The sequence below is a fragment of the Pelecanus crispus genome, chromosome 21 (genome assembly GCF_030463565.1).
Source record: "Pelecanus crispus isolate bPelCri1 chromosome 21, bPelCri1.pri, whole genome shotgun sequence".
Taxonomy (NCBI): domain Eukaryota; kingdom Metazoa; phylum Chordata; class Aves; order Pelecaniformes; family Pelecanidae; genus Pelecanus; species Pelecanus crispus.
In genome coordinates this window covers 6,006,136-6,021,366 of record NC_134663.1, presented here as the reverse complement: position 1 = coordinate 6,021,366, position 15,231 = coordinate 6,006,136, and the positions used below count along the sequence as shown (strand labels likewise).

General features: G+C 48.4%; 1 protein-coding gene across 4 annotated transcripts in view; it reads left to right on the top strand.

The window, feature by feature from the left end:
- The first annotated feature begins 1,558 nt into the window (after positions 1-1,558).
- AAK1 (AP2 associated kinase 1) overlaps positions 1,559-15,231 on the top strand; it is an 80,028-nt gene continuing 66,355 nt past the window's right edge. For all 4 annotated transcript variants that reach the window (XM_075723925.1, XM_075723923.1, XM_075723927.1 and 1 more), the window contains exon 1: positions 1,559-1,721. In XM_075723925.1, coding sequence (XP_075580040.1) covers positions 1,559-1,721 — 163 coding nt within the window. The remainder of the gene's footprint in view (positions 1,722-15,231) is intronic.

Below are 15,231 nucleotides of genomic sequence, written 5' to 3'. Positions count from 1 at the left end.
TGCCATAGGCTGGAAAAATCTCCTGGTTTCTGAGAAGAAAGGCTGAAAAGAACCCAAAGTGCATTTAAAGGAAATTTCACAAGATTTGAGCTAAACTAAGCTTCTCTGAAGCCTGACCCAAGGGCTTTGGGCTCTTTGGATGAGCTGCGCTGCTGCTTGTGAGCATCTTGCTGCCAGGCGTGCGAGGCGCCGGAGTGGGGAGGAGGAGAAAGATGTGATTTAATAGCAAATCTAAGGCGCAGGCTTTACAAAACCCACTGCTAGGTTTAAAGCACTCAATGAGTGCTTTGAGGGCTGGGGGTATCTCCAGTTTTAGTCTTATTTAGGCTCTCGAACCAGGCGCTAGCAGGGCCTGTGTGAAGACGAGCCTCGTACCTCGGGTCAAGCGCAAGATGTCACAGCGGTGGACTGGTGTTGTTATGGCAGGAAAAGGTCGAGTTTAAGCGCGGTATTTTGGAAATAAATGTATGAAGAGCCGTCGCCAGGCACGGCGAGGCAGCAGCGTGGGCCGCGGCTCCTCGCTGACGGGATTTCTGCGCCCATCCTTCCCGGCGAGGAGACATGGCCGCGGGGCACCTGCCCCTCGACCCGCCGGGACGCCATCCCCGCCGGCCGGGCTGGGGGGAAGCCCCCGCACCGGGCCCTGCCCCCGCACCGGGCCCTGCCCCCGCAGCCCCTCACGGCCCCGCCACAACCTCGCCCCGCGCCCCCTCCTCGCCCCCCCCCCGTCCCGCCGGCGCCGCGCTGCATGCCGGGAGTTGTAGTCCCCGCCGCGGCGACGGCGGCCGCCGCTGGGCGAATGGGAACTACAGCTCCCAGGGTGCCGCGCGGCGGGGCCGGCTGCCGCCATTCCACCCCCTCCCGCCCTCGCCCCCCCTCCCCCCCCCCCCAAGGGCCCTCGCCCCTCCGCCGCGCTGTGGGGCGGGGGGTGGTGGCCGCCGGCGGGGCGGGCGTCGTGTGGCGGCGGGGCCCGGCCGAGCCCCCCGCCCCGGGCTGGCGGAGGCGCGGGGGCGGCGCTCCCGCCGGCAGCCGGGACTTCCTGTGCCAGCCCATTTCCTGGTCGGATGGGGCCGGCGGGGGGCGGCGGCGGCGGGGTCGGTCCCTGACGGGCTCGGTGGCCGCCGGCAGCTCCCTCGGGCAGCGATGCGGGCCCCGGGCCCTGCGGGCAGGCGGCCCCCGCCGTGACCCGCCGCGGGCAGCCGGTGGGGCTGCGGCAGGCCGGCCCTGGGCGCCGCTGCGGGGTGCATGGAGGCACCCCCCGTCCGCAGAGAGGTACCGGGCGGGGGGCCCTGGCAGTCGGGGCTCCCCTGAGGGGGCTGCGGCGGCCCAGGCCGCGCCGCGGGGGCGGCCGCCTCTGCCCTCCCTCATCCCCCCGCTGTGGTTTTGCAGGTGTGAATCCCCCGGAGGACGGCGCGCCCGCTCGGCTCGGCCCCGCACGGCGAGCGGCCCCGGCTCCCCCTCGGCGGCCCCGGCCGGGCCGCGGGAGGAGCGAGGAGGGGGTTTGGGACCTTGAAAACAGCATCGCCCCCGTAACCAGGCAGCTGCTGCCGCCTGAGAAATGAAGAAGTTTTTCGACTCGCGTCGGGAGCAGGGTGGCTCCGGGCCTGGGTCGGGCACCAGCGGCGGCGGCGGCGGCGGCGGCGGCCCGGGCAGCGGCTACATCGGCCGGGTGTTCAGCATCGGCCGCTGCCAGGTGACGGTGGACGAGGTGCTGGCGGAAGGTGAGCCCCCGAGCCCCCGACACCCCCAGACCCCGAGCCCCCGACACCCCCAGACCCCGAGCCCCTGACACCCCGAGCCCCTGACACCCCCAGACCCCGAGACCCCGAGCCTTTTGCGGAGCGCCCTGCCTTCGCTTCTTTTCCCTCGCAAAGCTGGAAGGGGTGGCTTTGGCCTTTCCCGGCGCTCCGCCTGCCCCTCTGTCCCCAGCTCCCCTAATATTTCCTTGTCCTTGACACTGGCAATCCGGTGGCATCTGCAAGCTGACATTTCTGCTCCTCCCGTGTGTAAACCCAGCGTGCGTTTGCTGGATTTGGTTTGGTGGGTTTTTTTTATTCCTAAATGCCTTAGAAATTGAGGGGATTTCAGAAGTTAATTGTTTCCCACCTCCCCTAAACTGGGAGTTTAAAAAACAAACCAAAATCGACAAATGTGTTGGTGCAGAACAAGGTGCTGTAAATAAAGAAAGCGGTGGCCTTCGCTCTAACTTTCTACAGCCAGCTGGCTCCTTTCCTACCTTAAGCAGAGAGGAATAAAACACAGGAGTAAATTCCTTGTAGGTATGTCGTGCGTACAGGTAGGCTGAGTAGAGCTACCTGTGATCTGGGATGAGGGATTTCAGTTTGTGTGGGGTTTCTGCAGGGGAAGTAGTGATCCCAACTGTATTTTTTTTTTCAAAATAAAATAATTAAAGAACTAAAAACGAACAGTAGGGATTACAAAACTCTTTACGTATACAGTCCTTGCAGTGCAGCAAGCTGCTGGTGGTATTTTTTTAATTGTAACCAGCACTGCTGCTTTAACTATCATTTTACATTTAATTTGTTTGGCCTGTAAGGAACCTTATGAATGGCTCTGGCTGGTAACCTTAGCCTTGACCTTCAGAGAGATGTTGGCCTCCTTAGACCTGCTCCTGGTCTGTCGCCTGTGCAGCATCCTTTGCCATTTCAGTCAAAACAGTGTTTTGTTTTGATCTTGTAATTGCGAAGGAGAGGGTAGCTGCTGTATGAGAGCTGAGTGGGAGGACCTGTGGTGGCTTTTACAGAAGGAACCCTAAAATGGAAAAGGGACTCCATGTACGCTGTGTGCTTTCAGGTTTGTAAAAAGTCACCACAGTGTACAAGAAAATAAATCTGTGACCATCTTTCAGACATGGTTTCTGATATGTTCTGCCGCATGCTGAGCTGAGAGGAACACCAAAACCAGTCCTTCAACTAGTAACTATAGTGATTCTTTTTTTTTTTTTTTCCCTCACTTGAAATTTGCCGTATAGGTTTGCCTTGGCTGATATTTCCAAGGCCCTTTTGGACCTAGGAGCTTAGGAACTATGTGAGCTAAACCTGAGAAGCTGTCACAGTCTTTTTTTAATGCAAGCTGGCCTCATCCTGGTAACATGGCAAAACAGAGGCTTTTTTTTGCTGATGAATAATCTGTTGGCAGGTTCTGCCCCGGTGCTGACAGCACTAGGAAGCCAGCCTGTGTGTCACTGGGCTCTCTCCTGCTCAGCAGGCCTAAGCTACGGCCACCAAAGGTGCGAGGTGGCAGCACAGATTGCGTGGCAGAGGTGCCTCCCCTCTGTGCCTCGCTGTCCGGAGGAACTGCTGCTTGTGAGGGCTTTTCCCTGTGACTCCTGGTTTCTTGGCTGGCCTCTGGGATGGAGCATGGCCTAGGCTTGGCTACAACTGTGAAATAAGTGCTATGTTCTCTTCCTGACCGTGCTAGAAGGCAAAGGAAGTTGGGGGTTTTCTGGTGAAATGTGCGATGCAGGTATTTTCCTCACAGTTAGACTCCTGGTGCAAGCAGTCCGAAATCCCTCTGTGTGGCCAGTGAAGTCTCCGAGGGGACAAGAGCCAGGTGGCTTTGTAGGATTGCGGGTTGCTGCCTTTTGATGGGAACGGAGGGGTGAAAATGCCATTTCCTTTATTGGAAGGGTAGGTCATCTGGGGAGTCACCGTGGGTCAGAAGTGCTGCAGCTTTGCATACTTCTGGCCTTTTGGCATAGCTGCCTGTCCTCCCCAAGTGCTGGTAAACAGCATTTTTTCACTGACTCAGCTGGAGACCTGGGGAGCTCTCCGCAACCTGGTCCCTGCACTACTGACGTCTGAATCCTCAGCTGGAAAACTTTTTTGTATCTGCAGTGAATTTTGGTGGTTCAGCAGTGTTGAAAAGGCAACTTGTGAAGTCTTGGCTATTTCTGCTAAAAGGCAAAGTCCCCTGGGAAGCACTGTGGAGGAGGAGGAGGAGGAGTATCCTGTCTGGGAAAGAAACATCTCTTATCCCCATTGCTTTAGAAGGGAGGGGAGAGGCCTGTGTTTTGGTGCAGCATGTGAAGCCTAGAAAATAAATGAGATGTAGAAGTGGCTTAAAAGAAAGTGTCTCTGAAATGATGATGGATGGTTTGGGGGAGACTTTTGCAAGCCTGAGGAACTGGTTGAACCAGAACTTTTGGAATTAAAGTGTTGGGATTTACCTCGATCTGTCAAAGCCGTGACTGGTCACCCTCAATTCTGCTGAGCAACCCTGCTGAAGATGACGGCTCCCTGGCCCAGGATGGGAGTCCTTGATGCAGGCACCGTGAAGTGTGCCAGATGGCAGATGTCTCCATGCGCTCGCAGTCTCTTGCGTAGATCCCCCAAAATATCCGCTGCAGTTAGGTACATCCCCCACCCCCTTAAAGACAGTTGTGTCTGGATACTTGCTTTCCTGGGTGGGGAGGAACATTCCTTCCTTTTGGAAGGAAGTAGATGGGAGTAATGTAGAAGGAACTTGAATGGTTGGTTGTCTGTGCTGTTATAATACCAGTGAATCAGTTCTTTTTACAAACAAGATATTGCAATAGGTGATTCTTAGTTGAGTCTTTGTAGTCATCTTGCTCTTATCCATATAAAGGCGTGAATAATCTCTTGAGAAATTCCCCTCAGAGTTTGCATGAGGGTTAACTGCTGTGGGGTTCTGCAAGGCCAGGGGTAAAGTCTGGCATCAGCGTAGTGCTCCGGTATGGGCTGAGGGGGTTGTTTCTGACTTGAGGGTGACTGGTGTATCACGGAGCTGAGGCGAATGCCCAGCAGGCATTTGAGTTTGTGGGCGAGTCAGGCTGCTATCTTACTGGTTTGTTTATGAAAAGAAACCAAACCAGGGTGATGGATGCTGCTTTTTGTTTCTGCCTGTGTGTGTGTGGGGAGGAACCCCCAACAACCCACCCCAAAAACCCACAGTGGAGCTATAAGGAGGACAGTGTCTCTGTGGTGAGGACCAGAGCAGCAGAAACATGTAGAAGGATGTTGTCAGAACTCAGAAATTTGCTGAGGAGTTTGGGGGATGTGCATATGTGGCAGGCTACCACAAGCCACATGTACTCCTCTGAGCTAAACCAAACAAGGAGGGGATTGCCTCAGTGTCCGGTCTTCGGGGAGGGCTGCGTTTTGTGTAATTCTCTGTACCTGCAAGATTATAAGAGAGTGCTGATTTGATCCAAGGTGCGTAAGCGTTGATGAGGTGCGTGTTCGAGCTAGGATTTTGTTTGTCTTGGTCTACTTCTAGCAAAAGATACAGGCTGCGTTTCTTTAGGTCTGTGAAAAGTCACTTTTTCCATTCGTATTTTTCTGAAGGTGCTACTTGTAGTCTTTTCCCCTTAAAATGTGTAAGTTGGGGGATTCAGGTTTAATCAGATATTTCACTGAATTTTTTTCAGATACATGCTCTGTGTGTGCTGCTAGCTAATGTATATTTCAAAGCATTTAATGGGAGACATTATAAACCAATGCAAAATCAGCTTAAATTTGCCAGCTGTATTTTTTTTACTTTGTTTTGAAAAAACGGATGTTGTGAGAAGGTTTCATCGTGATTTTCTTTAGCAGAGGTGCCAAGGTGCGTATCAAGAGCTTCGTAAGGCTGTGAATGCACAACCTGTGCCCGATGGGGGAAAGTGGCCCCCTGAGCTGTCTAAATGTGTGGCTGGGCTAATTGCAGAGGGCTTCTGCTGACCCCTGCCTGGCTTACCCCCAGCGCTCCCTTTCCTTGGAGCATACAGCACCGTAACCTGCAGTCACATCAATTTAACATTACGCGTGAGCTGTTTCTGAAATAACTTCACTTTAAAACAAACCCCATCCAAGGTAAATTTTGCAGATTTACATGATGCTCAACCCAATTCCAGTGTGGCTGGGTTCAAGATATCACTCTGAAGTGTATTTTGTCAGTTATTGCCTTCTAGCTTCTGCCAAGTGCCAGCTGCTAATCAGCTGACCAGTGACATTTGGATTAGGAATTAAACTATTTCTTCTCTTGGAATGGGATATATGATTTTTTTTTCTTTTTTTTCTTTCTTCTTCTCCCCACCATTGCTTTTCCTGTGTACCTTGTGAGGCAGGGCATGTACGCTGTGCTGCTAGGTAGGATATTGGCTTCTCTGTATTTTAGCAGCCTGGCTTTTTGAGTGTACAAGCCAGGCAAACTGGTGAAGAATCCCAAGCGAGTTCTTGGGTAAATGTCAAGGTATCCCAAGCGCTTTGGTGCTTTTAGCAGCACAGATTTTGCTGGGACAGAGTGTGCACCACGTCCCTAGATGTAATCAGGAGGGAAAGGAAGGTGTCAGTGGATTTAACTGTGCAAGAAGTTGTATAGCCCAGAGACTTGCATTACCTAGCCTCACTTGTAAGTTTTACACAACATGTCGGAGAATGGGTCTGGGAGTGTACACGGGCGTGGCTAGTTTCTTACCAACAGCTGTATTAGCTAAAAGCATATTTAATGGCAGTATTAGCCCAGTGCAGTCATGGGAGGATGAGTTTTCTGCATTCGTCTTGCCAGGAAAGAGCCTTCCATGTTGAAACAAAATAGTTTCTAATTCAAGCAGTCCTGCAACAGCCTTATGAAGTTGTCAATTACTTAGTATAAGAAAGCTTAGTTTTGGGATTCTGGCCAGGGAAAATACAGGGTTTAACTATCCAACTTGGGTCTCGCAGAAGCGTTCTAGTAGTTATATATGAACAGGCTACTAACCTCGGGTTGTGACACCGGCACTGACGTTTTGGATCTGAGGAGAATGGGTACTGCCATAATGTTTTTATTGTGTCGTGGGCCTTCTCCCCTTTGTACAGGAGCTTGTCAGCAGTTGAAGGGAGCAGGTGGTAAGTTATAAATGTGCTGAAGACAAGCTGGAATCCACTTTGGGTTTAGCACTTGCTGCCTTCCAAGCTCACCCACCTGCATTAATCACAGTAATAAGGGGTCAGAACTGACTAGGTGCTGCACACTTACACTGAGACTGGAAGCTGCTTCCTTTGAAGGTGACTTTTTTTTTTCAATGAAAATAGCGATTTGGGCAGACTGAGGCTGTGCCCGTTGGGACAGCAGCTTGCCAGCTACAGGACTAGCTGCTGCTCTTCTGGAAAGTCGCAACCAATTTGCCTTCATTTGTACTAAGTAAGTGTTTACTCGTGTTTCACATGTGGAAGGAGGCGGGAAGTCTCTGAGGAGAAACATGCCATAAACAAGCTCCGTTGACGGAGGAGTTCTCTTCTGATAATGAGAGGTAACTGAATAAATAAGTTTCCCAGGAAAGGATGCCTGCTTTCTTGGATGGGGGGAAGTTCAGGATGTCCTTGTGGTGGTGTTGTTTTGGAAACGTATCTCCTTAAATCAGATACTGGATTAGAATGTAGGAACAATACTGACAGTGATTTACAAGCACAAGGAAAAGATTTGGAAAGGCTTAAGCAAAACAGAGTTGCAAGGTAATTCTCTCTCATTTGTGGCTTTTTATCATTATGGAAACTTTCCTTTTCTCCTTTGGTGGGAGGTCCAGGAATTGCCGCTAAATGAAATGAAGGTTGTTGTTAGCTGCCTCCAGTATGATGCAGTAGAATGAAAGCAGAGGAGAGCTGCTGCAGCTCCTCTAACGCAAGGAGCTCTTGCTGCCCTGTTGCCAGAGTATCTGAGCCCTGGCACAGTCTATGAAAACGTCCTTCCGTTCCTTTCAGGGCTGCTGGGAAATAATATACTGAGATGCGAAGGTGAAGCAATGCAGAGTATGTGTGGCCAAGTCAGGAATTGATCTCTGGCCTTCCAGATTGAGTGCTTTAATTGCAGTCTGTGTTTTCTCTCAAATGCTGCCTCTGTGTGTTTTAAATGGGCGTGCTCTTGGCACACATGTGATTTGGGCATAAATTTACGCTTGCTCTGTGGCAGAACCCATGCTGACATCAGGACCCCGGGCCATGTGTTGCAGGATTGGATTAAAGACTTTTTTGGAACAAGATGCTCATAGCATCTGGTTTGCTTCATGATTTTGCAGAAACAAATTACGTACCGGTGATGGGTGATCTCGTGGATTAAAAATAAAAAAAGCCATCAGCAGCCGAGTTCCCCAAGCAGAGACTTTGCGTGCATGTACGTCCACCCCACATTTGCGTTGGTAGCTGGTGCTGTGATGAGGACAGGTAGATCTGATCTTCATTCATTCACTGTTAGGAACATGCTGGGTTTACTTCCTATTTGGTGTTTGCAGGGCTATAATAGGGAGGTGACCCCAAAATGTGCCTGTGTGAATTTAAAAAAGCAGTCTGGCGTGTTGTTCTTGAGGGCGTGAGAGTAAAATACATGGTCTTCTGAAGCTGTCTAAATGCACAGCTGTTATTCAGCTGAAATCTTAGCTTATAACTCCTTTACTTCTGTAAGCTAAATGCTCCTTGCAAGGTTGACGTGTGCTTTTGCTGCAGAACTCTAATGGCAGCAGTGAAATAAACTCAGAGCTCCTCTTGAAGAAGTGCAGAGTGCTCCAGGAGAAGCACGATGTGGCCTGGTTCATACAGGCTTTCCCTTGAACATCAGTTTCTGTTCAAAGCACCATAGCAAGCAAGATGAACCCTTGGTTTGATGTGGTATACCTTTTTTTGTGACTTTACTGCTGTCCTGGATTTTGCATGGAAGCTATTCGGATGTTGCAGGAGTGATATAAAACTCAGACTTTCAAAGTATTTTAAAATACTTAAAATGAACACAAATAATCATTGCCGATGTGAGAGGAGCACAGAAGTGCAGACCTGCTGCTTTATGTACCTTCTCTGTGTGACCTACCTGCTAAGTCAGTGATACTTTAGTTACCTGTCACGAGCCTCTGAAGGATTAATTGCTTCTGACTTGTGAAGTGCTTCAGAAATAAAGACTTTCTCTCCAGCATTTAGCTGCTGCTTTGGAGGAGTGAGCTGGATCGATAGGAAATCCCTGCCTTATGACTGTACTGTGTTCACGTGAAGATATTTGTGGCTGCCGTTGACCCTTGGGCTCTGGTCTAGTAACTCTCTTCATGACCTTTGGCAAGAACTATCTAATACCAGAGGATATGCAAATGATGGGTGGCATGATAGATATGGTGAAATTCTTAAAGAAAATATCCTTCTAAGTTAGGAGAAGGATCTGTGAAAGCACACGTGTGCATGCATGTACTTGTGCGCTGACACACCTGCCGTTCTTTTTTAGTCGGCTATTGTAGCACCTCTCGTTAGGCAGGCACACGCGTGGTGTGCAGAGAGTAGATGAATAACAAGGAATAGCCAGCCCTTTGGGGTTCGGCACAAATAGGCAGGAGACAGCTGGAGGGAAGAGGCAGTGCCATGTCTCCTTTGGGGAGAGGGTTGGGGTGAGGGCAGGAGGTAAGCAAGGATGGCTCAGTGGCTGGGATGGAAAGGCGCTCTCTTCGTAGGATCCCTGTTGCTTTGACTAGAGTTCTGCAAATGTCCCATTAGGCAACTTAGGCACTTGAGGAGTACCTGCGAACCTCATCTGCTGTCTCTGTGCCTCAGTTTGCCCCTTGCAGTGCAGGTAGTGTCAGCAGGATGCTCATAACCGTGTTGGGGAGCAGGTGATGTGGATGCTAGCTGAGGCACGCTGAATATTCCCGGGGAATTTCAGCAAGTGCTGCTTGCAAAGTTGAGCATGTTCTGACTTAAGCTCTTTGGTGGCTGCATATTCATTACAGCCCTTTTACAAGTCGGTGAATGGAAGATGACACAAGAAGCCAGCCCCAGTTGTCAGCTGGTGAGATCCTGCTAGTTCTTATGTTGTTCTTTTTTTTTTTTTTATTATGTTTGTAAGGAAATAAAAAAATGCATCACAGAGCACTGATGTGTGGGTTGTGGAGTGACAAAGGATGAAGGAGGGACAGCGTGGCAGAGAGAAAAGGCAGGGGCAGTACAGCCTTGGGTCAGACTCGGTCCTGGGGTGCCTTGAGTGTGCATTTCTGGCAAGAAAAATTCTGCTCAAAGTCAGAGCCTTTCTTTTGGCCCTTACCTGTTGCTTTTGGGCTAGAAGATGTACTTACAGGTATGTGAATATGAGTTTACCCTTCTGTTTCTGTACGCGATTGCCAGTTGTAGTTTGGACTGTTGTGCTGTCTCTGCTCTTCAGCAGACATAAAGACCCCCGCGTACTAGGTGTCGTACAACCTGTGGTTCTGTGCACTGTTGTTCCCCTTCCCCTCTCTGCAAAGTAGACAACAGATGGTGGAGGAAAGGCTTGTCAAATTATTTTACAAATGAGAAACCGAAGCCCATGAAGATGTAGCAATTTGATAAGGGCTATGTAGGAAAGCAGTGGCGAAGCCTTGTATTAAATGCAAATGTAACTCCTTGTCTGGTGTTTTAACCATGGTGTCATTAATATTCATGTCACCATAGTATCGAGGAACTTTTATCATGGACTAGGGCCCTGTGTCACATAATGCGAACACAGAACAAAGACTGTCCGTACTCCGGGGAGATGCCTGGCTGCCCTTGCCTGTGCCTGCTGAGGCCGAACATTTGCGTTCGGTACCAAAGCACACTCGTGTGCTGCTGCCTCAGGAGACATGCTCGGAAAGATGCTTCACGAGGTGCAAGCTGCTGTAATCTTACAGCTGATCATGACATGATAATTAGCACACAGTATCTTCGAATGATCTGATGTTATTCAGAGACTACAGGAAATGCACAAACTCAACCTTGCTCACACAGCATTCAACAGAACATGTGACAGGATTAAACATGTATTGGATTTTTTAATATTAAAATGATGCTATTTTTGGAGTGGGACAGATGGTGGTTTTCTACTTTTTGCTTTTGTTTTAAACTTAACAACATAAGAAGCACTTGTACCTTTGAAGCTTTTTCTGCTACGGAGCAGGCTAGAAATGCATGTATTGATATGTAAGTTGGGATTCTCAAGTGGTTATGTAAGTTCATTTGAGCTGATGAATTAAATCCCTAATAATTATGGGGCTTGTGAGTAACAGTCACAAGACTGCAGGTTCTGGACCCCTGCAACCCTTTCCTGTTTCTGGACATCTGACAAATGAACAGACAGGCATATGCCTATTCATCTCTCTCTCCTTCCTCACCTGCCTATATGTGGAAAAACTCAAAGCCCTGCTTCATGTAGGGCTGTTGATTTTTTTTTTTTAATTTTTTTTCCTGTGCTGAATGATGGCTACTGTGTGTTCCTGACTACCTAGTGGTTTGAATTCCCTGAGAGCGGCCTGGTGGGACAGTAGATACCTCTCTCCATGCTTGGCATCTACTGAGGAGTTGAAAAGTTCATTGCTGTCTTCAGGGTTTGATTAGCATATCCTCTTCTAGAGGAATATTATGTAGTCCTTAAGCTGTGTTTTTGCTGTTACTCGGTGAGATGGCACTTCTGTGACTCACGAGTATACCCGTAGTTATATGGGAGACCTGAAAAGGTTGAAATGTGGATTCCTGCATTTGAGCAGAAGAAACTTGTTTGACACAAACCTCCATACACTGTTGCGAAGCTCTTGTAGTATCGTGGTAGCTGTAAGCTTGAGCTTTTCCTAGAATGTATGTATTAGGGTTTCTCTTGTGTTTTTCATGCTGCTTTGCTCACTAGGGGTGTCTGGGTGCTACCATAGTAATCAAAATTCCTAGATGTCTAACTTGCCTGTTGCCACGAGCTCTCTCTGGATCCTTGCATAATTGCTTCCCAAATGGAATTTGCTGTTACCGTAGCACTTAAGGGCTCCAGTAAGCCCGCTCTGGCTGGCCCTTGCAGGCCAGTCCAGTTAAAAACCAGTCCCAGCCCTGGCCAGCTTAGTCTTGCTTTCTCCTTCCTCTCCAGCTACAACCTGGTCTCTGCTCAACTAGTTTTGCTTTTTCTCTCCTCTCCTGTCGACGTGACTCGCTGCTTCCTTGCCTTTCCAGCGAAGCTTTTCAGCTGCATGCAATTGCTGCAGCTTCTTGCTGGCTTTGCATTTCCAGTCATGCTCACTCAAAAGCAGTCATGCTCCACAGCATGTTTATGCCATTGCTAATTTCACTTGGAGATGAATGAGGTCTCGGATGCTATTAGCAGCTGCTTGGAATAATAGCAGCTGAAATGTGCTTTTTAGAGGGCTGACTGATAACTAAACAATTTTTTTTTTTTTAAGCTGTGAGTTATTTGAGACTTTTTTTTTTGGTCTTACAGTGGAAGTTCAAGGACTAAAATTGTCACAATAGAGAGGGACTGAGTCTGCTTTGCCAAGCAATCTACTTGGAGGCAGTGTATCTTGCTGCATAGCAATAAAACACTGCTCCATCAGCTTTGGGTTTCCAAGTCTGCCTGTCAGGGAGGAATCAAGTGGATGCACAAGACTGTAAAGCGGAGCACATGCCTAGCGAATCTACCCACGTGAAGATCTAAACATGCTTCCTGCTGTGAAGGCCAGTACAGTTCCATAGCCTTTAGTGAATTGCTGTTTGTTTTGAAACTGCTGTCACAAATACTGCGAGACTTTAATACCCCTAAATTAAGGTGTGCAGGCCGTGTTCTGACTGTGTTCTTGGAGGATTGGTAGTGTGACAAGCTATTCCTGTCCTTGGACTAGAGCCTTTGAAAAGGGAATGCACAGGATGAATCTTGCCCACTGATTGTTTTAGGCTTCTAATATGCTGTTGCATGGCAGAGATTAATTTCCTTTCCTTCACCCCGTTGCCTTTTTTCTCCCCTCCTTTCTCTGCTACATTGTGATTCACAGCTTCCTTTTTTGACTTTCTCCATGGAACTGGCTGGGAGTTGAAGGGGTATCGTCTGGGGGAGAGGAGTGGCTCTTAAAGATCTGTAATGAGACAGGGTCCTGAAAAATGCCAACAAATGAAGCTAAACAACTTTAAATCAGACCCATCAAAATAAAACCCAGAGAAGTGAGGAAGAGGAAGTTAAGCTTTTTCTGTGTCATCAATGCAGTGAAAATGCCTGTGACTGTATAAATATTTTGTGGCTGTTTGCAGTTGTGAGCGTCTTAGCTAACGAACTAAATGTTCACCCAAAAAACCCGCAACAATCCCTAGCCAACCAGTCTTGCTCTGCTAAAATTAGAAGAGGTAAAGACTGTGCTTCTGCGCTGTGTTGAGTGGCGTTTCTGGTTGTACTATTTTGCACTATTTAGGCACTTGTGGCCATGACTGCCACACTAACATTAACTATGACATCCTGCCTATTTAAATAAGTGCCTAGAAGAGGGTGGAACCTGTAAATCCAAATCTGTCTTGTCATGGCCTAGATATTGCAGCAATGACACTAGGCGAGGGCCCTATAATTATGTTGGTAATATTGGTTAATCACATTAGGATTCTCAGCTATGGTAAATCTGTGTGGAGCTAACTATGTCCTGCTTTACTCTTGCTGAGAATCTGACCCACGAGCTCTATATGAGCTTGAGCTTTTGTTTTACCTGGGGAGAAGTCCTTTGCTCTGTTAGATATGCTAGATGCTCTATTAAAGTTTGTCTGGTGGTATTTAAAGACTAGAGCTTAAGCAGTACTACAGCCGGGCCTGTGAGAGCTACTGCTTTCTTGAGCTGGTAGTCGGAGTGAGTTTCCAAAAAGCAGGGCTTTGCCTGCACACCTCGGGCTTTTTTGCAGTACTGGATGCAGATCTTTGCCTTGATGGTGCATGTTGTCTAATCATGCGCATGACTGGAGATATCTTTGTAGCTGGTTTGTTTGGGGTTTTTTCCTTTTTTTTTTTCTTTCCTCTCTCCCGCTAAATCAGTTGTGCAGCAGTTGCATTTTGTATCCGACACAAAGCTGATGCAGATGCTGGCCTTTCCATGCCCAGCGAACTTGCTCAGCATGAAGCTGCCTAGCAGATTGCTGCTGGCCAGCAATGGAGGCTCCTCTTCTTTTAAGCCGCTAGAACATGCAAAGTGTGTTGCTCATATGTCCAGATTTACTTTGTGGAAACCGAATTCTTTCCAGCTCAAATGTGAGCTGCGTGGAGAATTCCTTGCAGCTTAAAATGATTATCATGGGTGGAAGAGTGCAGAGCCTCATGCCTAAACCTTGAGACCTCTGGAGCTGTAGGGCTGCATGTGTAATTCTCTCTGCCACAGGCTGTCTGTGTGAGACAGAGGATTGAATGCGAGTTTATGACCTGCTCTGCTCAGAACTGGTATTGGTATGAATGCGAACCTGGTGAACTCAGAATCTACCTTGATTTCCCAACACTGCTTTCCTCTGGCAGTAGGACCTGCGAAGCCCCAGCCTTTCCTAGGAGGAAGCGAGCTGTGTACAGTCCTTGCATGCTCTGCAAGGAGGGAAGGTGGGTTGGTGATTTCATGGGGATACTGCCCAGCAAAGTTTGAATATTCTTCAAGGGTTTGTCCCATGCCAGGAGGATGCTCTCCTTGAATAGCCTGACACACAACTTGTGTCCATACTCCTCGTGAGTTTCTTTTGTTAAAGCATCACTAGAAATATTTATAAAATGAGAAGCTGCATTTCCTGTAATTCAGTTTAACTCAGAGCTCTCTTGACTTTTTACAGTTGTGTCATTGTTACAATCTTCTTTTGAGTATGGTCACTATTAAATTCCTGATCTTGTTGCAAATATACCTGCTTAGCTAATTTTCCATCTGCTTAGTATCTCATCCGGGGAGATGCAGGTTTCAGCTGGTTGTCCTGATACTTGTGCCTGTTTCAGGTTTCCTGTTTTGAAATACTAGGTGTCCTTTATGCTTTATCTAGGTGCTATCTACTTTCCCCACAGTTCTGAAGCTCTGATTCGCTCCTACAGCTGCTTAAAATGGTCAGAACATGGATGAAATTTGAGTGATTGTGACCACTGCTACTTACACAGATGAAGCTCTTTCAGATGGAGTTAGTGGTTTGCTTTTTTTTTCCTTTGCCCTCAAGATAACTCTTAAATGTTCAGACTATTTAATTGGCGGTTGATGTTTCAAGATCTGATTTGATAAGTTTCCCAGAGCTGTTCTATCTCCGCTCCAGTATGAAGCCTTTTAAAGGGCTGTTTGGGGGCAGTGGAAGCAGCTCAAAGGAACAGACTAACCCACAACTGAAAGCTTAGTAAACCAACCAGAATCTACACTGATTTTTGATTTGTTTTAATGGTGTTTAACTTCCGGTACAGGTGAATGTGGTGAGGTAAGACACTGAGAGCTGTATCTTTCCTCTTGGAAATGAGCATGGGGAACTTCCCAGGGACTGCTCCTGTGCGTGAAAGGAAGCGTGGTACTTTGTT